Raw genomic sequence first — 27,140 nt, forward strand, 5'->3', positions numbered from 1 at the left:
CTTGACCTTTGGTGTGTCATAAAAAGCGCTCTGGTGCATTTCTGTCGAAGCTTTTCTCCTCCAACTTCGGTGAGCTTTTGCTGGGTGTTTTGTTTTTTGTTTGATTGCTGGAGAACATCATGCTGGAGCTACTAGATCCCGACATTGGCGGGGAGATGCAGCTCGCCCGGCCGGCCACGGCTGCCACTACCCGGTCCGCGCTGGAAGCGATCAAGAAAAAGTTTGAACTTGCAGCTGCCGCCGCCAGTGCTGACATGAGCGAGAAGCATCTGTTGGAGAAGGGAAAGGAAGTGAAGCCGAAGGTGGTTGGGTCGGCGGGAGTTCCATCGACCCCGGACGGAATCGAACCGTCACCGGCTAAACCACCCTCGGCCACTGGATTGATTGATTCCCGTGGGTGCGCCAAACCAGCAAAAAAGGTAAGTTCCGATTTTCTTCTTTCCTGTTCTTAAACGCCTCAATTTTATCGCACGGTCTACGTGTGACATACGGCTTATCACATCTTATCGTTGGTTGACGATTCGAATGGAAAGGAAGGAAGCACAATACGGCTTCCAACGAAGCTATTCTGATGGCGGGAAACATAAGCCGAACGTTTCCTCACTTTTTTGAGGGCTTCAATGTCCCTTTCAGCTGCACAGGAAGTCTCCTGCCACAAGAAGGGTAGAAAGGGTTAGGATTTGTGAGAATTTTCGCATCACAGTAATATATGTTGAGTTCGTCGTCAAGAACCGGTTTTGGAAAGTCTGCAAAAATTGGCAAACAGCAAAAGAGTTGGACGAATTTTCCATAAAAGGAAAGATGATATTCGTTTTTGCACGGCTCGTCGCGGAAGGAGACAACTAAAAAGGAAGTACATGTGTTTTTTTTTTATGTTGTTGATGGTTGCATTCTGCAGAAAGGGGATTTATCGGGATGCATCTGTAAAGTTAGTTGGTGATGCCCTTGTGATGGGAAAGAGACCAATTAAGTACAGAGTTTCGGGAGGTTGAGAGACGTGGAAATCGGCTGTAAAAATGTCAGCTTTTGAAACATGTTAACATCACCCTTTTTAGACTTGAATCCAGTCCTCTGATCGCAACACCTCACGAGGTTTTGTGTATAGGCATTTGTCCGAAGAATAATAATTTCTTCAACCCCAAAAATAAAATCCTTCTCGCCTCAATCCAACTCACCTAGACGAGTGGTAAATTTGACGTTTAACCCTCTCATCGCTACGCCGTTAGCTTCCGCTGAATTTCGCCAATTTTGATCGAAGCATCCAATGATCGACGGCAATGGTGATGTGATGGTGTGCCAGAAGAAGCATTGCTACACATTTCGGAAAGCGAAACGTAGACTTTTCCAGTTTGCATCGCTCACGAACGGATGCGTTACCTTTCCCCGGTAGATTGCAATTACCACCAACCACCCCAGTCCTCCAGGCCCTTTAGGTCTCCCATTTTGGTTCCATCTCCGCTCGCAGCTGAAGATGGTTGGGCCGCAATTCATGCTGCCGTGAAAGTGCGTTGGAGTAGCGCGGTAGCAAACTTCCGCGACGTCAATTCGGAAAAATGAAAACGAATCGGAATGGATGGATATACAGCAACTGGCTCGCCATTTCCATTTCGAACCACACACATGCATGCGTGAGTGAGGAAAATCAGTGTTTCCCACCGTGCCGTTACCGAACGCGCTGGCTGGAAGAAACTTCTGGTATGCCGCGTGGTCGAAAGAATCTCGTGTATCTCGTCGGAATGGTGAGGGTGCATCGTAAGCCCAGCTGTGCAAGCGCGAATATCCACTCGATCGGAAAGCCGTTAATGGATATGGGAAAATGGCGTGCCGAGAAGGTGAGAAAAATGCCCTCCCTCACTCTCGCTGACACAAAATGTGGGTGAAATTGGTGTTGACGGGCGCGCGAAGAAAGTAAATCCGAGAAAAGCATGCATGCATATTCTCATTATTTAATCAAAGCACAGGGGTGGCGCTTGGTGTGGTGCTCTATTCATATTGCTTTGACGCATGAATGTGATAAGCAGCAGCCGGAGCGCCACATTTCAATTATCTGCATATTTTAAGATCAATTTCACAAATTTCCACCTCGCCTTGGAAGTAATCTCGTGCAGTGGCGCCATCGCTGCAATCAAGCTCCTCCGGATCCACGAGCAGCATGGACATGATCGAAAATGGCGGATAGCGTTTAACCGATGATAACAGTGCCGCTGACCCGTGCAGAATGCAGAATCCGGTAGCGCCCTCTTATCCAATGCCAATGTGAAGGACTGAAGGAACGATCATCTCGAAGTAAGAGCATCGTCAAGGGAATCGGGCAGTAGGCGCATCCAACTTGTACCAATAGAAGCTATCTTTCTATCTCTCTTACTCTGATCGGCCAAGTCTCTGGATGCAGTGAGTTGTTAGTTTCAACCGACTGACCACGGCGGAGTAGTACAGCGGGAAAGTTAAGGGTGTGTGTGTGTGTGTGTGTGAAGTACTCTCGACAGTTCAAGTAGAGCTTACCCGTGGATCCGCGGGAAGTGGGTCGGTTTATTATAATCATTTTCAAGCAAGCACGATTCCCTCTCGAGTACCACCACGATTATTATTGCGCATTGGGGATGGATGGGTTGTCTATAGGAGTGACTTGCTTCCGCCCTGCGGGAATCTTCCCACTAGCGGAGAGCACTGTCTCGACGTGGCGCATATCTGACGAATCACATCATCAAACCAGGAACGTGCCCGGACGTGATCTGCCCTGAAAGCAGGGAGGATTTTTCTACGGTACGTGTAATACTTTGCTGACCGTGCCCCGATGGGTAATGATTTAGAATTTCAATCTCCCATACCCCCGGCGTTTTACTTCCTGCCGTGTAAAGAGTCTGGAGCGTGTCTTTCGACCACTTCCAGCATTCGCTTTGGCCAATTTTAAATGACATGTATTTGGGTGGGCGTCAGCGTGTGGTGTCCGATGATTTTTAGATCTCTCCTACGCCGAATCGGTCGGTTGTTGGTGACGGCACTTGACACCTTCGCCGCCATCGATCATATTGAACCTGTCAAATGGATTCTGCAAGTCTTCCAACCCTTGTGTTGGACCACTACTACGAATAGGAAGAATGCTACATTTCTACCACTCCGGAATGGGATGGGATTTCTTTGCGGATCCGGTTTCATGCAGAGAGTAGCTAGGGTTTTAGGTGACGTGATCAGGTAAACTGGGCATTGGGATCTAAGTGAAGGGTGGTGAAGATAAGGGGTGTCTACTTTAATTGCTATGGCCGCGCGGTATTGGGATGAGGGGGCACAGTAACGTGTGTAAGTGTCATAAAATGGACACGTCACAGATACAGCGTGGTACACAGCTGTATGCTGTTGTTGCACAGTGAAAGGGATTTATTAGAGGCTTTTTTTCAGTTCATAACCTCAATGTGCATGTTCCGTATGTTTTTTCTTCTTGTATAGCCTTAAGTACTATGACGTCATTTGTGTTGTTTGCTTCGGAAACGCCGAGAACGCCTCGTAGAAGCATCTTGAAGCAGTAAAGTTAACAAAACACACACCCTTTTGATGTACAAGTCGATACCGGATCGTACTCGTACATTCAACTATTTGCGGTGCGATTAGATGCTGGCTCCCTCCTCATGGTTCTAAGGGTTCGGTCAACAGCTGCAGCCTTTGTTGGAGGGGAATTAGTCGCGAGCATGACGAACCAGAGTTCATTCCCATTTTCTTCCTGGTACTAACCCGTCCATTCAACACCCGTTAGTACTTTGCCTATGAAGTGCCTATATGCAACAGTGCGTGATACAAGTGCATCCGAGCTTGTATCGGCAGCACCAGCAGCATCATCATCATATGGCGCCAGCCGTCAATTTCCCCGCGTCCATTCCTGCACTTACAGCGGAACAAACATGTGACACACTGTGGACGAGGGTTACGACCGTGCAATTGCTAGTTCCACATGAACCACACGTCCACCCGAAGGAACACACACACACACACACACACAGGTTCGTTGCATGCCAGCACGAAGGCAAAGGATGAGTGCCACCACCAGCATTACTTCATCGCGGGCGACACACGGTCTACCCCTTAGTTTGTGTGTCTGTGTGTATGGGTGAATGTAAGTGTGCGGTATGAATTAGAGATAGGCCCTTTTGCCTGCTCGATTGTAGGAACTCTAGAGAATGAGGGGACGACTGTTTAGAATGAAAAGAACACTACCGTCGACGACGGACTAGCTACCACCTTAATGATGTACCTTGGAGGTCTGGCCCACGAGGTTGAAATAACATAGAGCTCTATACTGCAATTAGTCTGAAAGGCCGGGAGAGTATGAGATTAAAGTTTGTTTTTCAATTTTCCAGATATAAATCTTGTATACAGTATACATCGGTTCGAACCGTGAATGGCCTGGCTTGTAGCTATAAAGCCACAACATAATGGAAACATGTATGCTGTTCTAGAAGTCGTACCCAATCTCTCAAAGAATTGATGTGTTTTATTAATATGTGGAGACTGTTTCAAACATCGGACGAATAAAAATTAGTATTCATTCCCCAAAAATTAGGCATTCCAAAGCATTGCGCCATCAAGTACATGATGTAATGTCCTCTTTTGGTCCCCATGTTTGGGTACTAATTTTTGAAGGTGAATTATGCAAATGACACATATCGCGGGTTACACCAGCCGAGTTCTGTTGGGTTAATTAGTAAGGCACTATCGTTGCATCAACATAAGTCAACTGGCAATGCGTCTATTAATGTAAATGAATTAATGTTCCAACAGTGACCCAAATAAATGGACAGTTCTGGACCTGACTCTCGACGGCAGGATCCAGAAGCCTTCTCCCATTGTGGTGGTACAGGGTAAAAATTAGAAACGTCTATTAAGTGTGTCTATTATTGGCGTATTGCTATTTGCATTGTTCATACGCTCTGGTGCCCAATCCCTTGCGAGAGGGGGTGTTCCTATCTTATCTTCAGCAAATACATTCACAAACACACATACACGGAGACTCGACCCACCGCCATTAGGGAAGAATCGATACTTTATCGTACGGCGGCAAAACCCTCCACGTTCTTCAATATTTTTGAAGTGACATACGACCATGTAAGCGTGGCAATCAATTTCTAAGTAGTTGTTTTGAAGTATCTCAACTTCACCTGTCCTCCCGTTGTTTGTGGTATGTTTGATGTCCGTCTTGTTCCCTTCATTGAGCTGGCTGGCGTAACTGCGTTTGTAATGGCGTGACAGCACCCTGGACAATGTTCTCTGTCCTTGTAAAACGTACATTTATTGCCGTGCTGCGCAGAGCAATTGTTTCCCCGGTACGGTCTTGTTCTGCCTGGTCCTTCAGGCTTTCTATCACACGCGTTCGTGCTTTAAACGCTGTACCATCGTGTAGCACAAACACCTGAGTTGTCTTTTTTGTGTTTCTTTGCTCATTAATTTGCCGTCTCGCTAAAGGAAATGGCAGCGAGCGTCGACGTGGTGTGTCGGTTTGATTGTCCTGACACGTTTTAATATTTTATTTCGAGAATGCTTTAAATGGATATCAATTAATCTTTTTGCATTGAGGGAGTTTCGAAGAGTAATTTAAAAATTAAACTATGCTTGTTCGACGTTTCCAGTTTATGGATGTTGGAAAATAAGGATTAAAAATTGAGGTATTCTGGATAACCTGGCCGAAAAGCTCATAAATTGATAGTTGACTACTTTAAAGTTTTCTACAATAATTTCTGAATCTCATCGCTTTTATTGTTTAGTTTTTGTGTTGGTGTCCATAGCCTCTAAAGTCAGAATCATTGCTTGCAACAAAGCATCATTTATTTGCTTCTTGTGCCATTTTTAGACTGTTTCCGCTTCAAACCAAAATGTCAAACCGATTTTCGTACGGTTTTTAAACTTTCCCGCGTTCGGGTTTTTTTCGCGTCTGAACTTGACCGAAACATTCTTGTGGTTATCATCATTTTCCGAGTGTCTAGTTGCGAAATGCTATGCGAACCGGAATTGTAGACATACGATAGGAGAAGTATACCCGCAAAATAAAATTGAAATACATCCTACCGAAACGATCCTTTTGGAGGATACTTCTGTGTACATGTTTCGCTCCATTCTACGCTTCGCTACACCAGCAACCTCATTATTGTTGTTTAATGGTTTGTGGAGTGTTCTGCTGTTGGATTTGGGCAACTTTAAGAAGCAAAACACGCTGCAAAACTCTCCAAATTCGATTCGTGTTTCTTTAAGTAACCCGTTTGCTTCCGGACAGACACAGGCCTATTTTGCGTATCGATTCAACATCGAACGGCAACACTTTTATGGCACACAGAGCCACACATTGTAGCAAGTTTGTCCGTCACTGGGATTGGTTCGTTTTGGGGCAAAAGTTTCAAGTTACCATGCTGCGGCCGTACCCGTGGCTCGCTCGGCAAGCAGTTGTGAGATTACTTTATTAAATAAATAATCGAACCTATTACGGTAAACGGCAAAGCAGAGTGTCGGCACCATCCAGCAGATTCAATCATACTTGAAACGCTGGGGAAAAAGCGATACAGAAGTCTTCCTGTGAAAGATATACTGATGTCATTCGCGCTCGCTACTACGTTCTTCCGTGTCAATCGGTTACGGAACTGGCAGCCCTCCGTTTGTGGGGTAACTGTGTCAAGGAGTCCCTATTCTGTTTCTGCCTACACCGCCACCACCGAACACCCCGTCCTTTAAAATAGCAGACAAAACTGACAGACGGAAACGTCAATGAGCGATCGCCAAGAAGGTCCGGGGGGGATCCCGGTCGCAGTGTCGGGCAGTGGTGTGGCCAGGTTTTTGGAAGGTCTCTCTTGGCAAAGTTGCAAGATTGATGGCGGAGATAATGATGATCTCGTCGGGTTGCGGCCGAGCTTTCGACGGCCGCACCAGTGTCTGATGAGCCGCGATTATAACGGGGCGTTGGGTGAAACCGCGGGGATAGATAGGTATTACCTTCCCGTGTTGCTGGACGCCGTGAGAAGGTGTGGTGTGGTGTGTCCCTTTTTGCGTGGTAGAAAAGAGGTGAACCATGACTTTGAAAGTTCGACGAACTTGTCTTCCGCGGGACTCTTCTCATCAATCAGGGTTCGCGCGGTGGCACGGGTGGGGGTAACCTTTCGGGGCCGTCGGTCCACCTCGGTTTTGCCTCGACACGGGTAAAGTGAATGGTCACGAACATTGCGCAGAATGGGTCAGACGGCAGACGGCAGAGAATGTTTCGATATAATAAAAAATAATAACACCACCGAACAATTACACTCTCCGCTCGCTCGGTGGATGAGAAGAATATACCTCTCGGGGGTGGCTGTAGCGACACACACACACGGCTGCTCAACCTCTCTTGGGTTCTTGCGCTGCAAGCGATCTTATAGCGAGAGAAAGGATCCGCCCAAAGGTACCCTATCTTCAGGTAGTTTTGGCAAGTCTCTTTTAGGTAGAGAAACATAAGTAGGTCGAGAAAGCCACACTGGGACCTCCACTCATCCTCGGGGGCTCATCTCGTGGTTCTAAAGATTTGTCGTAAGATTAGGACATCATTGCTATCGGGTGGGATCGCTCTGCAGGTAAGGGTAATTTGAAAGCTTACCCCCGCCCGATGTTGACCCTGTAAAATTGGAAGACCATAATTTCTGGAAACGATCTTCCGACGAAAGATGGTGTGTGATACTGGTACCCATCAGCAAACCTTGGTCTTTTACTGCCGGCTACCCTCCAAATAAGGCTACAACAATACTTTGAGCCGACCGGGATGGATGGATAATAAGCGACGAATTATGGCCATTGTCATGCAGGCCGGATTGTATATTCATCTTGTCTGCCAGATCCTTGAGCTGCTTGCAACGCTCTGGGTACAGGCTACAGTTATCGCCCAAGCAGAGAGAAACCAATGCTTTGTTTTACGTCTCATCAGTTGCTCGAAAATATGGGGGAGATGTGTCTGCGGGTCCAGCTGATGACTGCGCCCTGACAAGGCCACCCGAAGTTATCACCTTTCCCGATTACATTCACAATGAACGCACAATGAAGACGCTTCTTTTGCTTTGGCTAATCAAACTTTTCCTTCAACTGAGTGGCCTCAATCGACTTTTCTTTTCGTGGCAGCTCCTCTCCCCCCAAAACCTGCGAAAGTTTGTAGTGCTTCAAATGATCCAAAGCCGAGCCCCGAAAAATAAGTAAAGGACGTAAACACAATGTGTACCGGCGATGGCGGCCTGAACGAGGGTTAGTTAACGGTGCGCAAACCACGAGCAACGGAGCTTTGTTTATCGCCGTAACAACATAAACAACAGTACCAGGTTTTTCTTTGCCACCGAGTTGAAACAATACGGTTCGACGAGATGCGTGTGTTACTGAATGTGGTTAAACACACACACACACACACACAGACAGTAATGGGCGAATGCACCCCAAAATTCCCTTTCCCACCGATTCTTCGCTCATTTACATCTGGACCACCGGTGGCAGAGTTCTTGTTGGTAGATTGATAACGGAAAATCGGAGGGCTTTGGTGTGATTTGGAATGTTCACATAACTGGATACTGGATCGGGCATCGGAAAGAAGGCATCCGATATGGCCTAGTAGGACTGATGTTTTGTATCATTAGAATACTACACAATATGTGTACATTTGCATATCCATTCACACTGTAAACAAGATGGCGATACATTTAAATGATAAATGGCGTTCCAAGGGTGGTCAAGCCAACGACATGCAAAATAAAAAAAAGACCAGCGTATGATGGCCCTTTTGGATGTCACGCCAAGTGCCGTGGTGCTGCTGGTGATTCTCATTTATATTTAAATTTGGTTTGTTTAAACACGTGTCACTCCCATAACCCACGAACCCACCCCACCCAACTAGGCAGAGTTTGTATTAATTTTGGTTTGTGCGCTTCTTTTTTGTTGTTGCTGTTGTTTATTTGACTCTGCCTCCTCACCCTTCCTTAGGTGGTAATGGCCGGCTCACCTTTATTGTGATGTCAAATGCACTTTTTTTGTGGTTGTCGGTGAGGGAGGGTGAAGGGGGGGTTGTTATCGCCTTTCAGTGAATGGAGTGTGACTTAAAAATCAAAATCCGTTTGCAATTATTGGTAGCGTTTTTTTGTTTGTTCTGTTTTTCTGCAACTGTGGCCTCGCAAAAGCAACGAGTCAGTCATTTTGGTGCGGCAAAGAGAGCTTACTGGACTGGTGGTAAACATTCGTGAGTACTTCAATTTTTTTTTTATTCATAAAGGACGGCCAGGCCGTATTGCTGAATACTTCATTCAAATGTTGCATAATTTTTTGATGGTTTTCGAGTTGCAGGGCTGGCTGGATGGCTTCAACAAGACAATGCTTCTGACCTTAGACTGGTGTGTGCGATGCTTTTCATGGGGTTGAGTTGAACACGGGTATGCATTGGTATACTGCCCGACAATACTCACATACACATCAAGAGTAGTCCCGATGGTGGTAATCCGTAGGGCAATGGCTTTTGCTTAATTAGACGTAATTAAATCCACTTTTCGTTATCGTTGTGTCTCATTCCTTTTGCTCGTAGTTATGCTGTGAGTCCTCAGCTCTTCCTGGCTCCTCGCTCACAGCATATTGGCAAGCGGTTGAAGAATTCCACCCAGCTGCCCGGAGGCGGTTTAACAGCAGCAGCACAACTCCCGCTTTGTTTCGGTCATCGCGAACGCGAAGAAGCGTGGACCAAAGCAAAGCGAGAATGCTGAACCACATCATCATCATCATTTTCATCTGTTATGCTCTGCAACTGCTCTTCGATCGTCATTCGCGCTGTTCCGCCAAGAACGTACGTTTCGAAAATGTACGATCCGCGACGGATTGCTAAAGACATTCAAGAGAGGCACACATGATAATACTGCCACTTGCCAATGGATGGATCTTGCAGCTTGAACACTGCAAAACATAAATCCTCTCCAACTGTGGAGCTGGTTGGTGTGCTGTTTGCTAAATGAATGTTGGTGTTTTGCTTCGAAATACTACCCCTCCCCCCCCCCCTCCCCCTCCCAAGTCGCCCAGTTCGGGTCTGGGTGTCATTATTCTAGGGCCGTTTACTTGCTTGTGTCAAACGAACGAACGGTATTCGTCCACACGTGTTTGTTTCAGCTGTTCGTTAAGGTTTCACCAAACCTTTATAACGATCAAGAAAAGTGGAAACATTTGCGCCTAGAACATAATATGTGTGGCTGTAAGTAAAACACTAGATTGGTCAATTGTAGGCAAAGGTTTGCGTCAGCTAGTGTAGATATATCGCGCAGCAACGCAGTTTTGGGTCGTTTGAATATACAGTAAAAAAGATGTTAAAAGTACAAAAAACTGAACAACGCGGCGATGGAATTTAGGGAAGAAAAAAAGTATGTTCCCATACCGGGAATCGAACCCGGGCCTTCTGGGTGAAAGCCAGATATCCTAGCCACTAGACCATATGGGAGATGAGAAGAGAGCAATTTAATACCGTATTTCTACGCAGCAACGCATGCTCACGCTCCCTGTTTATCGGGTGAGTTCTTCGAATCATTGAGCGCACCTGCATTGTGAGTCTGATGAGTGCTGGTGAACTTGAGTGATTGATTTAGCTGCGAATGATGGGGATTTCAATAGGCGAATGCGAAGGACTGTTCTGTACAATACTGTGTGGTAAAAGTTTGACTGCGTTTGAAGCTGAGCAGGTATCAGTCCCATATTGTCTAGTGGTTAGGATATCCGGCTCTCACCCGGAAGGCCCGGGTTCGATTCCCGGTATGGGAAACTTTCTTTTTTGTTTTTGATCTTTGATGTCTGCTCCAAATTTTGGTCATATTAGCATTAATGTTTTCTGTCTATAAAAGAAAACATTTTATTGTTATTCTTTTCTGACTAATGGTTATCTATCATTGTTAAAGGTTTTTATTTTTTTTTGTTCTTGCTTACTTATGCGGAGCCACTCTCTTCCTTTGAGGGAACTTTATAAACTCACATTGTGTGAAATGTGAGAACAAAAAAGGAAGGATTTTCCCATACCGGGAATCGAACCCGGGCCTTCCGGGTGAGAGCCGGATATCCTAACCACTAGACAATATGGGATTGTCGAGGTTGGTGGCTTTGTAAACAACCCGGGTGCACTGATTTTGCGCTACTGCATACTGCAAATACTCCGCGCTGCAGGCAGCATACGGTCGTATGTTGCCCCGCCCCGTACAACTGATAGACTACATCAACTACCCAACCTACCATGTACCAGAAGTTGACTAACCAAATCCTACATTTTTATGAGTCTCGTTCTCCAAAAGTTTCGATTTTCGTGTCGGTTGGAGCAACAAGCGCGCCTGGTACGACTATGGAATCATATTTTCAAAGCAATAAATAATAGCAGAGCCACTGTTTATTGCGGACTGTCGCACCGCCAGACCGTTATTGATTGTCAAATCCATTTTTAATTCCCTTTTCGGCAGACTTCAAATCATGCATTGTCCATGCGATACACGTCCAGTGAAGGGAAAGGATTACGCTAGCGATCGTTATTAAATATTTAATTGCACCCGGCCTCATCAGCCGCTTCGTTTTGATGCGTTTCTCAGTTTTTGGACGATATTTTGACAGCACAGCTTGGGAAAATGTGCAACAAATTGTTATTGTTATGTCTTCACGCGAAGGAAAACGATCTCCGTCCGTCTATGAGAGAGGCAATCTTTCCGGGTGCAATCGAATGCATTTTTGTGCATTTTGTAAGTTGAAAAGAGTCGTCAGATTTTTATACCTTCTCATGGTCGGGATTAGAAGGAATTATTTAACTTATTCCACGTTTACCAGTCTGACTCACGTTTCCATTCACTCGTAAGGCTTGGAATGGTGCAATTTTTGTATGTGTCCTTCTGCTTTTCCAACTCTCCTGTCGCATCCAACTGCTGTGTCAACAAGCGTATCATGCGCATCATTACAAGCGGCCAGGGGGAACCATTAAGCGAATAGGGTGACAACAGAGGGGCGGTAGTGAAGGAAGGCCATCAGTGTGACAACCGAGCCGGACTATCTCCACCCTCCGAAAGACCGGGACGTTAGGTCGGGGGTTTTACATATATGTACATGTTGCATCGATCGATCAGACATGGATGCTGACAAGGCCAACGAGGAAACGCCACTCAGCGGAAGCGAAAGCGTATCAAATGCTGCCTTTGTCGTTGGATAAAAAAGGATCAGGAAAAGTAAGAAGGAAATCCTCACCGGTGGGAGAAAGAGGTTGGAGGTTGGTGGAAAACAACCCCCAAAGGGAAACTCCTTTCCCGGCCTTTTCGTATGGGGCCTTTCTTCTATTACATCAGTCGATGCAAGAGCCGACTCTGTTGAAAGACAGAGAGGATGGCTCGGGCCTTCCTTTCCACAGTTCACTTATTCCATTTGTTATTATTTGTTTTGGTTGCTTCCACCCACCCAGAACGCTTCTCCATTCAATTCTGCGTACGAGTCGAGGTACCCCGCCACAGGGACGGCCTCCACATCCGCCAAAGCAGCGTGGATTGTCTGGTGAATTTGGAGTCTGCGCAGTGATCCTTCCAGTGATGATGACTCATCGCCGGTCCCATCCCCCAACGACGATAGGGCACATGTACATTATTTACTTCCAAAGTTCCTGAGACACCGCGAGGGAGCAAAGAGAGGAAGTTCTTAGACGGTACTGATGGGGTTCTTCTACCCCTACCGGTCCCGTCTCTTAAAATCCTTGGCTTACCGGGCTGACGGTCGTGTCTGGAATTGATTAATCGTTGTTAAAGATGAATCTGTCGCAGGGTGGCAACGGTTAGGTAGAAGCACAATTCTTATGCAACGGCATGAGCCTACCTTTTCCGAACCTCGAGGTTTTGCAGTGAGATGTCGATGGGACATGATAGTCAAAAATGCTGACATGGTATTGATCCGTTGCTAATTTCATTGTAATGTCGTACTTGTTTTTTTTTTTCTTCCACAATTAATAATCGCAAAATAATAGATAATTAATTACGTGTTCTTCTCCTCTTTTCATTTTAGGTAAATATGACTGAAGATGAAGTAAACAAAAAAAAACATGCCAGCTGATTGGTTTTGACGTCTCCTCGTAAGTAGCCATCGATAATATTGAGTGAATCGAGCTGTTACCTGATGACCTTAGTGCTAGTCCTCCTACATGCATGTGTTCCTCCGGTTGCATTTCCCTATCGGGGACGTCTGACGGTGTGACATTGAGCGATTGCAGTTATTGCAGTCCGCTAACCTATTCCGCGGGCCTTACTATCCTCATATCGCCATCGAAAGCGAAACAAATCAACTCAACAATAACCTTCCTCCAAAGACACAGCCCCAGCGTTGGCGTACTACACGTTTTGCAAGTCTTTCAAAAAGAAAGAATGGTACTGGAAGCGTGCGAGACACTGCCGGGCTGTGTCAAGGTGTAAAAAGAATGGCAAGAAATGGGTTAACGGGTCAAAAAGTAGCAAATGGATGATAGTGTGGGGGGAGGGACATGCAGACACCTAAGTCCACGGAACGGACCACCACCAATGTGGACCTATGTGCTAATGACATAATTGAGGCGTGAAACGTCGCCAATCGGTGGACGGTTTCTTGTTAGCATGCTCGGTAACGTTGTATGCGCACTAAGTGATGGCATTAGTCATGGACCACAAGAGGAGGCACTTCCGCGTGTTAGGTCGAGAGAGTGTGGGCATGATTGGTCATGATTTTCCACGGCGCCATAAAGCGGAAGAAAAACAAACTTCACACGACGCCCTATTATCTCTTGGAATCTAGTGGATCGATCAATTTGACACACTTGTTCCCGGGACGGGCAGCAACACCCATCAACACCCAGTCGGTTTGCTAAAGTTTCCGCTTTCGAGCTGTATGCGAGGAGGGGTGTGGAAGATTTCGTTCCAGGTCAGGGTTGCGCAAACATTCACTTGGAACCCGCCGTAAACGGTATCAGCGCTGGGTTGTATGACAAATATTAAACTCATTAGGGTTTTGGGGGTAAATAGGCGCCGCTGTGTGTTTTTTGGGACTGTTGGAACAAGTAGAATATCGAATAGTGTCGTTAAACCATTCTTGTACTATACTCGTACAAGATTGGTACAACTATGCTCGAAATGGCTAAAGGGGAGGTCGAGAATGGGCTCGATTAGTTGGAGTTGGGTTGGAGGAGGATATATCCTGTCGCAGCGGTCAGGGATAGGAGTGCCGATGTTGGTGGCGGTCTATCAGATCAATCACAACACAAGAGAGGAGTGATGATTGTAGGAAAATTGACAAACTTTACCAATAAAATACCAGGCAAATGACAGGCGACACGGAAATAGTAAACAAACGTTAGTGAAATGTAACGCTCAGGAGCGCTACACTAGTGGGGATAATGTTGTAAGCAGCCCACAAATTGTACGTTAATGTAGGACTGTGGAGTGGAGCCTTACCACTATTTTTTGAAGTCGACAGGAAAGACGGGAAAAATAGGGCAGAAGGACGCTCAAATAAAGGACTAAAATTGTGATTGTTTTTTTTTCCAATTGACAATTCATTTCACTAACTCTCTTTTCGCAACAGGGGGTGGTTTTAACTAGGTGGGTCAAATCGGGTGGAACTCAAGCTATGATACAGAACCACAACCACCCAACCCTTAGACGTTTACAAGCTGGCGGAACCTTGCATGTTGGACTTCAAAACGTTTGTCACCTGTCGTGTTCCGCTGTAGAGTGTTTGCTTTTTTTGTTGTTTCCCCACAGCGGTTACCTTATCAAGGCCAATGATCAGACGATAGAACGAGATTGTCAAATCAAGCTTAACATCATAACCATTTGAAAAGCATGTCCGCGTAGCGCCTCAAAATGTCCAAAATGTTCTACTTTGGGGACTGTTCCACTCGAGGGAACCTTTGCCAAATCCGCTGAAAGCGTTTTTCCTTTGATATCAACACGATATTTAGTTAATTTGTAGGGGTTTCTCGGTTGAAAATTGACTCTCTACAGCAGCGCAGAGGAACATTCGTTCTAGTTCCGACTATCATCACACCCAAGGGGAAGGAATGGAATTTTGCTGCCGTAGCAAAGCAATAAAGCAGCAAAGTGAACGATACCCACAACGATCAGCTGCATCTCGCGGTCAGTGCTCTTGCCTGTTGCTGGTTTTGCCATGGAGCGAGTTGTGTTTGGAATCGGAATCACTTATCATTGGTATTTCCTTTTTTTGCCTTTTTTCCAATTTCTGCTTTGTTCCTCCCTCGAGATTTCCGCTTATGTTTGGCATCTTAGCCCAACAAACAACGCTCTACTTGCTGTGGATGTGGAGTGTTTCTGTGTATGCTTTTCTATTGTGATCTTTTGCTAGCTGGTTGTTCATCATCATTGCTTGCTTATTTGATTTCGATCCGCGCGTACATCTACCACCCGATTCGGTTTTTTGGAGTGTCGGAACTTTACGTTTGATTATTTGTTTCTCGTTTTCCGTTGCGAGTAGAGCAAATCGAATCGCCCGGAGGAAAACAGCTGTGTTGCCTTGGTGTGCCTTTGCTCTGCGGCGCGTTACCTTAGTCCGTCGATCGTCCAGAGTCTCGCAGGGCTTCGCGCCAGCGATAGACTGATCCGTATATAATTTGCATCATTATCTGTTGCAGGTAGGAAGGTATCGACGCTGAAGAAAAGCCATATCGGTAGAGAAATTTGGAATCTTCAGTTCGTCAGTCTTAATGGTATAATTAATTGGAGGCTCATTGATTGATTCGCATCAATCGTCAGCCCTCGGTCGCTCAGCACATTAGTAGCTCAAAATAAAGCGCCAGAAAATGGGCCCAGAAACGAAGACCAGAAACGAAGTGCTGAAGCAAGCTTGAATCTGTCGTTATCAACAGAGAATAGGTTTCGCCGTTGCTTATCACACACCCTCAGAGAAGAAAGTACAAGCTTCACAGACCTGTTTGTGTGCGTGCGTGCGTTTTTAAGGGAGGGGAGAGTGAATTGTTATCACTTTATTGCGTGCGCGAGAAAAGAAAAGTACGCGGAGATAAATCATTTCACTCTCGTTGGCCTGTTGTGCGTGCGCTGTTGTTGTGAGTGAGAGCATTTTTCACGACTCGCGGACTCACTGTGTTCGACGAGAGTGTTGCGAGAAATTTTAGCAAAACGCGAAAGAGCGCGAGATGGTATGGAAGCAGGGCCCAGGGCTCATCAAACCTTGGTTGATATTAATCTTCATTGTGAGAAGTGTGCATTCCAGAAGATGGAGAAATATCCTCGAACTGGAATTTTATTTGACATTACAATCTCGAGAAGTTTTGGGCCAACCATTTCTTTATTGCTTATCTTGATTGTACCCTTACCTAGATAATCAGTTCAGTGTACGAGGCAACAGTGCCAACGGGATATTCGATTTAGACCGTCCCAAATATGTAACTTTTTATAGATAGTTTCATTTTTTTTAAATCCTCTCTGTTGTTGACAGTAAGGTTTTTGTGATACATTCACCGTGTGTTACTCTACGAATACTTTTTCGGGACACTAGAACCATAGCAAAATTGACCAAAACCCGTACGGCCTATGACCGTTTTTGGATTAAATATTAATTTTTAATAGTTACTTCAAACAGATTTGGTTTATTCACACATTTTGTTCAATTGACTGACCAACAAAAAAAACCTTGTATTGGTGCCAGTCTAACAATCGATCATAAATCATAAATCAAGTCTGATAACTGTCTTGTGAGGGGAAATTGATTGACAAAGGAACGCTTTACTCTCCCATGAGCCAGATATTTCCACACTGCCTTCTAGAGCCGAAGTTTGCCGACCCCTGAACACAGCAGCGCTAGAAGCGAATGCGTTCGTTCGCAACACTCTCCACCATTTACTTGCTGTGCGGCGTTAGACGCGTTCGGACCGTTTGTTTTAGTAGCGTGCCCCCGGTTGGACCAGGTCCTCACGCAGGAGGAGAGCTGTGTAGTTCTAGTGTGTGTGTATGTGTGAGTTTTCACACAATTCAGTGTTGTGCAAAGATTTTTCACCACAAAGTTCTTAAACAATATTTAGAAAATCAGCTTACGAAGAGTGAAAGTGAAAACCACCTGCCATGTGATTTTTTTTGTCTATCCTCCAAATGGATTGTGATGTGTCCTATATCTGGGCTTTTTTTTTCCTTGATATAAAACAGAATACAAAATACGGAGTATAACTTAAATGTATTGCAACAGAGCCGTGCTGGCCCTGATAACACGTCTGAAGTGAATTATCTTCATTCAGTGTCGTCCTTTTTGCGTGTACCACACGCCTCTTTCTTTCCTGGTGTGCGTGTGTGTGTTTCGGTTGTGTGTGCGCATCAATACACACCCACCATAAAACTCCCCCGTTCATAGAGAAGGATTCGTACGTTGTAGCGTTGAAAAAAAGGATACGCTAGCAAATACTCGTTTCGGGCAGATATTAGTAAGCACCAGTAGTAGTAGTGGTGGTGTGTGGTGATGCATCGGAATTTACACGACCAATGTCCTTGTACAGTAGTGACTCATCCTTTCGTGGACCAACAATTGAACCGGCGTTCGGTGGCTCGTAAGGATAGGTCGTAGCAGTAGAAGCGAGCAAATTGCGTGCAGAAAAATCGACCCAACTTGACAAATAAGTGCAATCGGTCGCCTGTTTTTACGACTGCAGTAGTTCTATGAGACCCTTGTTGTGTGAATATTTGATCAATCTCGACACAAACTTCAATGCTTTTGAAGCACATTATTTGAATTTGTTTCCAATATTCATAATCCACTCATTCAATGCGTGTGTGTGTGTCCTTTTTTCTACCATTCTAGACGAGCGCGCGTTTGTGTTTTTCAGTGTTTGTGTACAGTTTTTACTACAACGCAGTAGTGTGAAATAAAAATTTAGAAAAGCCGTTATTAGTGCTAAAGCTTTAACACACCAAAAAAATAAAAAAAAAAACCGTAAAGTGCCGCAATCCGCATACAATTCACATCCATCCTTTCACACCTGTGTCTTCCGTCAGCACGTGCGCACGTGCCAACGCAAAGTGCCAACGCGTTTAAGCGAGTGGAGAAAAGGAAGAGAATTAGCTCGCATTAGTGTGTGTCCTCTTGTTGGAGTTTCGTAATTTACTTTCCGAGGATACAGCCAAACTAAAAACGCACGATGAGTAGTGTTTGTACGCGTTCGTCAACGTTCAATGTAAATTTCAACTGTATTTTTGAATTACATTTTTGTTCCCCCAAAGGCTTTCCATTTTCCCATTTTCCATCCCTGCCATACATGTATCTGTATTCGGAAATTGCAACGTGCTTTACAAAGTAGGGAGTTATTTTCACACCAACTGTGACCGCTGACGGCTCATTGCTATCGAAAACATCCACTAAACGCACTATACAGCTTGCTAAACGATGCGCTTTGAACATAGTTAGGAAACAGCATAAAAATCGAGCATAAAATCGAGTCTGATTCGGTACGATTTATTGAATTTATTTTTGTACCCCCCTTCTGTCCGCGTCTGTTGTTTGTGATAAATCATTCGCAATTTGTTGGGTCCTCTTTTTCTTTTAATTTTCCCTTTTCCCCGTGCATGCTTGCTTGTTGCCTAACACAGGCGGATGTGTGTTTGCGGGTTTGTTTTTCCCTCGCGGAACTCTCAGCCCGTTATAAAAGTTAGCTCGTTATACAACACAGTAAAGCACCCAAAACAAAGATGAATCCCACCCCCATTTCGAATCGTTGTAGTTATGTCAATTTATCTTTTATTTCCCAAAACTGTACGTATTGCGAATTGATTTTTTTGCGCAACGATTGAGCTTCTGTGATTTCTATCATCGAACCACACTCTGGCCCAATATGTGTCATTACTTGTTCAAGCTTTCCTTTTTAAAGCGCTGAGCATTTTTTTAAAGAGAGTTGCTCCCCCATTTTAACACTCCATTAGACAGCCAAATGTGCGCATCTCTTTGAAGTGTACAATTTTGATCTAATAATCAAGCAAAAACGACCGAACAGCAGCCCAAGTATGCCCGAAAAGCAGACGGTGTGTGTGTGTGTGAAAATACTACCTTTTATTTTTGTAATCGTGCGTTGCGTGCCAAAACCTTTTAGCCCACGAAAGGCACCAACCATCCCTCACAATTTTCCGTTTTTTTTTCGTTTGTTCATAATAGCATTACACTGTCCTCTTCCATATTGTCCCCAAATTTTTGCTTCATTCGCCCCTTTCAACAACCCCCCCTTTCCAAAAACAGCATCCCCCATCATCCTTTCCACGTTTTCCGTTTGACGTCAGCATAACTTCAAGGCCATCCAGCCACAAATGGGAGTCTCCCTTCCGGGAAGGAAGGGTAGCATAACAAAGTCAAAGTGTGCGGACGTGGATGTCCTAGTTGGAACGTTTGCCAAGAAAAATGGAACCGTGTCGAACGAGCCCGAGGACTCCTGCAAACCGGACCCGGAAGGAGACAAAGGTACCACCAGCAGTTCACTAGGAGTAGCGCCACTCTTCGTAAGTGTTGTCGGGTGTTTAGGGTGTAAGGCACCTGGCAAATCTGCATGCAAAGTGTGAGCGAATGTATCATGTCAAGGACGTTATGTTTGGGGTTTTCGTTCGTGGAAAACCGCTTTCCCACACGCTGCATGGTCCCGATTTATCGCACATTATTGTGTTCAATGCGGATGTTGCGGGTGCGCAGTGACGTAGACGAGAACCTCTTACAGGTTTGGCAAGATTAAATCGTTGTACTGGTAATAACTAAACCACGGGGGGGGGGGGGTATGTCACGGATGTTGTGCATATTGCAGTGATTCTGCAAAGCACGCCATTAAATCGATAATCGATCGAGTTCGTTGCGGTCATCGAGACTAAACAACCTAACATTTCTCCTTCTTTTTTTTCGGACCTAAAACTTGTCCGCCAACATTTACACACTCCGAGCGAGCTTAACAAACATACAAAGTAAAAAAAAGGCAAGAAAACACCTTCACCTGCCCTATTGCCTTTTCCGGTGGTACGGTGTCGTGTACGATAAGGCGTCTCCGCTATCGATTTTCGACCTGAAACCGGGTCCGGACTCGACAGGTCTCTGTCTCACTCTCCGTCTGTTTTCTGGAAGTCTGCAAGTCTGGAAGTGATTTTCCCTCTGACGCGGTGGACGACTTTCACCCTAATCGCTGTTGCTGGGAGTTGCGCGTTTGGAACGACTTGTCATACCCCACCACCACCACTAGCTCGGGGTTGAGAGATAAGTAAACGAGAGTTCCCTCCGTTCCCGCGGTGTCAACCTCACGGGGGAGAACCGGCTGCCTTTGGGTTCGCTTCCGCCGGAACTAATCATTTCCGAGGCGACGATTCGAGGCGTGGAGCGTTGATCGGCCAGACGAAATTGAGATACCTCTCTACCTATGTGTCTGCTAAAGGGGCGAAGTTTCCCAATTTCGGAGGAGATCGGGAAAACGGAGGATGGAGGTGCTTCCTTTTCGGTTTCGATTAACCCTCTCCTTGCGTCATTAGTGTGCGAATCGAGCCGTAAAATTTCACATTTTCCATGATCTGCACGCGCGCGCTCGCGCCACCATCAGCAGCGGCGGAGTCCCTCTCTGGTCGGCTATGTTTTGCTGCTGTCAAACGGTGTGTCGTCAATGTGCCATTTAACCGGGGGCCTTGCCATAGCTCTAGCCGCCCTCTTAACTAACGGTACGATATTGTCTGCATTAAAACTAGTTCCACCTTGCGAACGCAACTCTCTAGAGCCGGTGGGACACCTGTTTTGTTTTTTTGGTAAAGCTTGTTTTGCTCGCCGTTGTGATTGGCATTTTCATATCCGAGAGTTTTGAGGGTTAGTACAGCATTTTCGGTGTTATTAGGAGATTATAATATATTGATTACACGTGTAAGCATCGAACATTACTATTAATCGTTGTCTAGGGGCTTGTCTTGCTTTGATAGCTTGATTATCTGTGATTTGGGATTACTCATCTGTATTGACAGTTATAAGCATGGGAATTAGATGAGGAACTCACAGATAGTTAATGCTCGAACAGAACTTATTGTAGAACTGTGCTATACCGGCTAAACTGTCCGATCAGCAATATAGAATATAAAATATCTTCAAAATAAGAATCATAATAAGAAAAAAACAACCCAATTACTAAACTAAGCAAAATTCTTTGTTAGTATAACATCCCAGAAGTAAAACACTCTCTCGAAACAACCAAAAGTTCCTTAAAAGTGTTAAATCGTGTGCTGTTTCATGACAAGTCGAGTAATACAGATTTAAGAGACAGAAAATATCTCCCATTCAGTTCAATTCAATTCGGCTTATCGGAAAATCGACATCATTGCGCTCGTTTTTTTTTTTTTGGTAGCTTTTCCTATGCATTTTTCATACACTATCGATTCAGTAATGGTGTCCAAAGCGCATCTCTTACATCAGCCTCGTCAGCCTGCTCAACAACGATGCAGCTGACGTAATTGATAATTCCTACCTTGTTTGTTTGGGCCCTCGTCCCCCCTCGTCAACCACTCTGGCTATCTCTGGTTAGAGTCCGTTTTTCTTCATCCATTGCTTATCCATCCTTCCTGCTACGCTGCAAAAATAAATAAAAAAACAAGCATTTTTTATTATTAATTGATTAATGTTTCCTTGTTTGTTGGCGTAAGGCATCTGATCTGCTTTTTTGTGTGCTTTTGCTCCTTTTCTGCGCCGTGATCTCTTCACTTATCGCAAGCGAGTTATCATAGCACGGTCCAGTGCTTAAAAAGCATCATCCGGCCCAGGGCCTTCATCTTGATCGGGCAAACGATCGCATCGATAAAGAAAGCCAGCCCAGCGGACAATCCTTTGGAAGTTACATAAAGCAAACCACGAATGGCAATCGCCGTGATAAAATCCACCGGGTTGTGTAAATAATCCTTCCATCGGCGATCTTGTTTTGCGCACATTATCGATCGCGCGCGTTTTGCCGAAGTGCTATCCGATCCGGACCTGCCCAGTGAGAGAGGGAAGATATCTCTCTCTCTGGGAACAAAAAGTATTTAAAGTTAAAAGATTAACCAAGTTCAAGCTCTCAAACGCGTGGAAAGTTCGATTAGCAAATGCTATGAAAGAGCTCATATTTAATCAAACCAAAGCCTTTCAAAAACGCCGCTGCATATCCGCGTATTTGTTCACTCAACTTTTTGGAGCATGTTCCGCCGTATGTTGTTGTTTTTCTAATTTCCCCAGCAAACAAACAAAAAAAAAAAACAGTGGAAACCAAATAAACCAGTTGATAGGCCGGTCGATTTTAACGTGCCGCGCTTGTCGAAACATTTGGCGCACCCCCGGCCTGCTACTTTCCATGATTCGCCCTGGACATTCATATGGTTATTTGGTGAACTGTGAGCTGCTGCTGCGCCGGTGTGCTTCCGATCATAATGATGGTAGTGCTTTCTAAACCCACCACCTGATCAACATAGATCCCTCCTTCCCGTTGGTCTTTTGTATGTTGCGGACCAACATACTACAACAAAAAACCAACGAGAGGCCACTACAGTTTAAAGTAGACTACATTGCAACTTCTCCCATGAGAATCCGGTAGGGTAGGGTGGCCGCAAGTGGGCAGATGGAGAGGGATGCATATATGTTGCCAGCTTTATTTGGGGTTAGTATGATGTCGCTCAACACCACCACCCCGTGCGGAAGAAAAGAGGGTTGTGGAGGTGGCAACCCTTGGCCGAGGAGATTAACATCGCGAGCAGCAGCGATCGGTCGGGGGGCATTAGCCATAGATGAACCTACTTTTAATCATGAAGCTTTTTTTTGCTGTTTTTGTTCGAAGGGAAAGAGGCTGTTTTTTGCACACACAAAACACGTGATTGATCATCCTTTTACACATTTTACCTGCGGTTACTTTCATCCCGTTTTGGTGGGTCTTGGTGGGACTAAACTGTTAAAGACCCCACGCCAACGAGGTTATGTGTATAAGCACGTGGAGCAGCTTTCTTTCTCTTTTTCTCTCACTTCGACCGGGCGGATCGTGCACAATTTTCGATTTGATTATTTGATTTTTACTCGTCTGTTAGTTCATCTTCTTTCATACCAATTCATACCATACATGTATTTTATGTTTTTTTTTTATTATTATTTATCTTGTTTTTGTTTTGTTTCTTTTTCTCTCTTTTTCTTTTGCAGATTGGATTAATTTCTCCGCGCTTCCCATCGTTGTGTTTCGAACTTTGGAGATCGTTTTGTTGTTACTGTAAACTTTGTTTCCTTTCCCTTCTTTCGTTTTCTATTTCCTTGTTGGTTGTCTGTTTTTGGCAATAGTTTTCGGTGCTTTCGGAAGGCCGACACACACACACGCACACGCACCGCATATGTGCTTGTGGGTCTTATGCTATACCGGGCACCACCCTTAATCACCTCTCCTTATGTGCACGCTATGTATGTTATGTGTGTGTATGTGTGGCCATGTGAAGGTACGAGAAGGTGAAGGGGTAAAGCAAGACAAGTGGCAAAAAAACAAAACGCCAAATGACTGGGAAACGGCAAACCTCGTTCCTCGTTTCATTCCCGTTCATCTCGGCAAGAAAAACTACTCTCTATAACCTCTATCCCCTTCCCTGGAGCAGTCTTTTCTTTGCCCGAAGCAAGACCTCGGGAGTGAAGAGTTGCTTCATTTCCTCCTCCCGCAGGTGTCTTCCCACCTTTGATGGTCTGGAAGATCATTTGACTAGTTTGGTCGTTAATCAGTAGCGCACGTAGTTTCTCATCATCACGCGGAAACCGACGTGTCGAATTAGACGAACGAGAACTGCCCAAAAAAACAGCGTAAAACTCCCCGCTATAACCTTATGAAGGCGAAAGGCAGAAGGAAGGGACGGGACGGGACGGAAGATTAACGGGAAAGTCTCACGGGGGCACGCCCGATGGTTGTTACTCCTCGTCGCTACTAAACATCCCTTCATCATCATCATCATCATCAGCAGCAGCAGCAGCATCATCTTCATCAAAGTCATCAGTCGGTATTAGTTGGTATGTCCGGATACCGGAAAGTAAAACACCATCGAGCTTTGATGCCGCGATTAAGGGAATCCCTAAGAGAGGGGGAACCAGACGCTTCGTTTGGTCAATCAAAGTCTCGGGCATGGCGGATTGTTATTAATAGCTTGAATGTGTTTAATCGGAAGCTCCGAGCGTCACTAATCGTCTAATGGCCGTTTGGAGGTCTTGATTCTTGATTGTCGGTTGGCTGTTAGCTTGTTTCAATCTCGGGTGCTGGTTGCTTTCGTCGAACGTATATCCTTTCTTCCCATTAATATCCTTTCGAACGTCCTGAGTCCTGTTCCTCAGACATCCAATATCATCCATACTCTTAAACTTCTATTATTTTTTCTCTTCCACGTTTGGCTCAATGCTTCGATCTAATTGATCTTGACTGAATGTAAATCGTTTACTTCCATAAATAATGTCCCACCAGTTCGGCGGAACTCGCAGCGAGTTCGTCGGTAAACTGCGTGCCCTCTGTGAAGCGGGCGGTGTAACGGGCCTCGCCGGTAACGGAGGCACAGGAGGAGGAGGTGGCTGCGGAGGTTGTGGGGTAGGTGGTGGTGGAGGAGGCGTTGAAGAAAAGCGTATCAGCAAAAGCACCGACGACATTGCAGATAGTGACGAGCGCGACATGACCAACACACAGGTAATCCCAACCATCTCCGTCCAACGGTTTATAATCCAGCATCTCTACTAACATGACGCCCCCCATAAGGGTCCATCCACTTCGCTGGCTAAACTATTAACCCTACAGTACAAGTCAACTTAATTGACCTACGAGTGCAACTTAGTGGAAATCAAACACGAACAACTTCATTGATCGATCGAAATAACCCTAATCTCGTCGCTTCGTTTTGCGGTTGTTCTTCCTCCATTCCAGCTCTGGTTCCGTGGCGTGCGGCCATCAAAGTTCCGGCACGTGTACGGCCTGCCAACGCGAAAGGAATGTTGCTACACCGACATCAGTGTCGTGCGCAGCGGCAACGATGGGAACTTCTGTGCCGTCAACCCAACATTCCTGGCAATAGTGGCCGACACGACGTTCGTTGTCATCCCGATCGCCACAACCGGCCGAATCGATTTCCAGTGCTGCAAGGTGATTGGGCATGCGGGTCAGATTCTCGATCTGAAGTGGAACCCTTTCGACGATCACACGATTGCGTCTGCATCCGATGATTGTACGGTAAGTTGGCAAAGGGTTGCATACCAGCGAACCTCAGAAGACTAATATTTGGAATTGTATTTTAGATTAAAATCTGGAACATTCCGGAAGGAGGTTTAGCCAACAACCTGACTACCTACGTGACGGAGCTGGTTGGCCACAAGCGCAAGGTGCTGCACATCGAATGGCATCCAACGGCCGCGAATGTGTTGCTGAGTGCCGGTTTCGATCATACCGTGTGCGTGTGGGACATTGGAAATTCCGATCGTCCGCTGCTCAACGTCATCGACTGTCACGTCGACATGATCTACAGTCTCGCTATCAACCGGGATGGGTCGATGATTGCTACCACGTCGAAGGATAAGAAGCTGCGCGTGATCGAACCACGGAGTGGAATTGTCGTCTCGGTAAGTCGATTTGGTAGAGCGTTCTCATTCAAGCAAAACTCTAACTTCGGTTCCATTTTTTCTTCAGGAGGGCATCTGTCATATGGGTACCAAATGTTCGAAGGCAGTATTTCTGGACAATGGACGCATCCTGACGACGGGCTTCTCGCGTCATTCGGACCGTCAGTACGCCGTCTGGGATCAGCACGACCTAAGGAAACCGCTCACGCAGGAGGTGATTGATAGTTCGAGCGGTATCGTCACGCCGTACTACGACTACGACACACGCATGGTGTACCTAGCGGGCAAGGGTGATGGTAACATCCGGTACTACGAGGTGGTAGACGAGCCACCGTACGTGCACTATCTGAACCAATTTCTGTCCGGCCAGCCACAGAAAGCTCTCGGCTTTATGCCGAAACGTGGCCTGAACGTACACCAGTGTGAGGTGTTCCGCTTCTACAAGCTACATGCGGCCGGTAACATCTGCGAACCCATCTCGATGATCGTACCACGCAAGTCCACATTGTTCCAGAGCGATCTCTACCCAGACACACTAGCAAACGTGCCAGCGATCGGCGCGAAGGAGTGGTTCCAGGGTCGCAATGTTTCGCCGATCCTAATGTCGATGAAGACGGGTAAGACAAAACTGGTTGGGGGGAGATATATTTCGCCCAGCAGAATATTAATCGTTTTCCGTTTTGTTGGTAGGTGAATCGATCATGATGGAGGTGTCGAATGGCAAATCGAACCGTAACAGTACAGAGTCAAAGATTCAACGAACACATTCCATCCATCTTGCGAACGGAAACCAACCGAACGGTGGTACTAACACGAACGGCCACACTGGATTACTGATGTCGAACGGAATCGATCGAAGCCACCTGCAGCAACAGCAGCACCTGCAGCAGCAGAATGGTACTTACGGATCGAACCTAACCAATGGCAACAACAATCATCCTTTGAGCGTCAAACAACAGCAGCAACATTCGACCAACAAAGAAAACGAACTACTGGACAACCGCAAGATGGATAACAATACGAAGAAGTTTGCCTTCCTCTCGCAACCGACCATTCCTGACTATCGACCACAAACGGTACACGCCACATACATATATTGTTGATGGTTGATTTCCCCCGGTGATCTGACGATGTTCTTTCCTTTTTCCTGTCAGATTATCGAGAAAAGCCAGAAAACGTCCACCAACCAGAGTACAAAGTTTCACCAACTGCAGGCAATCTTTGGGCAGCAAACCACAAACCACAAGGACATTGCTAACCTGCAAAACAATCTGCTCAGTAACTCGCGCAACAGCTCCCGTAATAGTTCACTCGAAAACATCAATCTGCTTAACTCGGAAAATGAGGTACACACATCTGCTCATGCAATGTAGTGCCTTTTGCTGTTTGCTAACACAAATGTATGCATTGCTTGTTTGTTTCAGCTCCGGAAGGCGTTTAACAAGCAGGCGGACGAAATCAAGAGCCTGCGCAAAACGCTCAATCTGTCCGAGAAGCGTGTGCGCGAGCTAGAAACGGAAGTGAAGCGGCTACAGCAGCAACTAAAGCAACACCAATAA

The 27,140-nt window shown here is 45.7% G+C and overlaps 1 protein-coding gene and 3 non-coding genes across 4 annotated transcripts; 2 read left to right on the plus strand and 2 right to left on the minus strand.

Moving 5' to 3' along the window:
* The first annotated feature begins 118 nt into the window (after positions 1–118).
* LOC126563567 (coronin-B-like) lies at positions 119–27,140 on the plus strand. The gene is made up of 8 exons (XM_050220213.1): positions 119–419; positions 24,443–24,658; positions 24,893–25,195; positions 25,261–25,581; positions 25,649–26,198; positions 26,272–26,657; positions 26,736–26,927; positions 27,006–27,140. Exons 1-8 carry the CDS (start codon positions 120–122, stop codon positions 27,138–27,140), a joined length of 2,403 nt encoding a protein of 800 aa, XP_050076170.1. The 5' UTR covers position 119.
* On the minus strand, positions 10,379–10,450 carry Trnae-uuc (transfer RNA glutamic acid (anticodon UUC)). The gene has a single exon. It is a non-coding gene; the product is annotated as a tRNA-Glu (tRNA).
* Trnae-cuc (transfer RNA glutamic acid (anticodon CUC)) lies at positions 10,696–10,767 on the plus strand. The gene has a single exon. It is a non-coding gene; the product is annotated as a tRNA-Glu (tRNA).
* Trnae-cuc (transfer RNA glutamic acid (anticodon CUC)) lies at positions 11,011–11,082 on the minus strand. The gene has a single exon. It is a non-coding gene; the product is annotated as a tRNA-Glu (tRNA).

The sequence above is a fragment of the Anopheles maculipalpis genome, chromosome 3RL (assembly GCF_943734695.1).
Source record: "Anopheles maculipalpis chromosome 3RL, idAnoMacuDA_375_x, whole genome shotgun sequence".
NCBI classification, from domain to species: domain Eukaryota; kingdom Metazoa; phylum Arthropoda; class Insecta; order Diptera; family Culicidae; genus Anopheles; species Anopheles maculipalpis.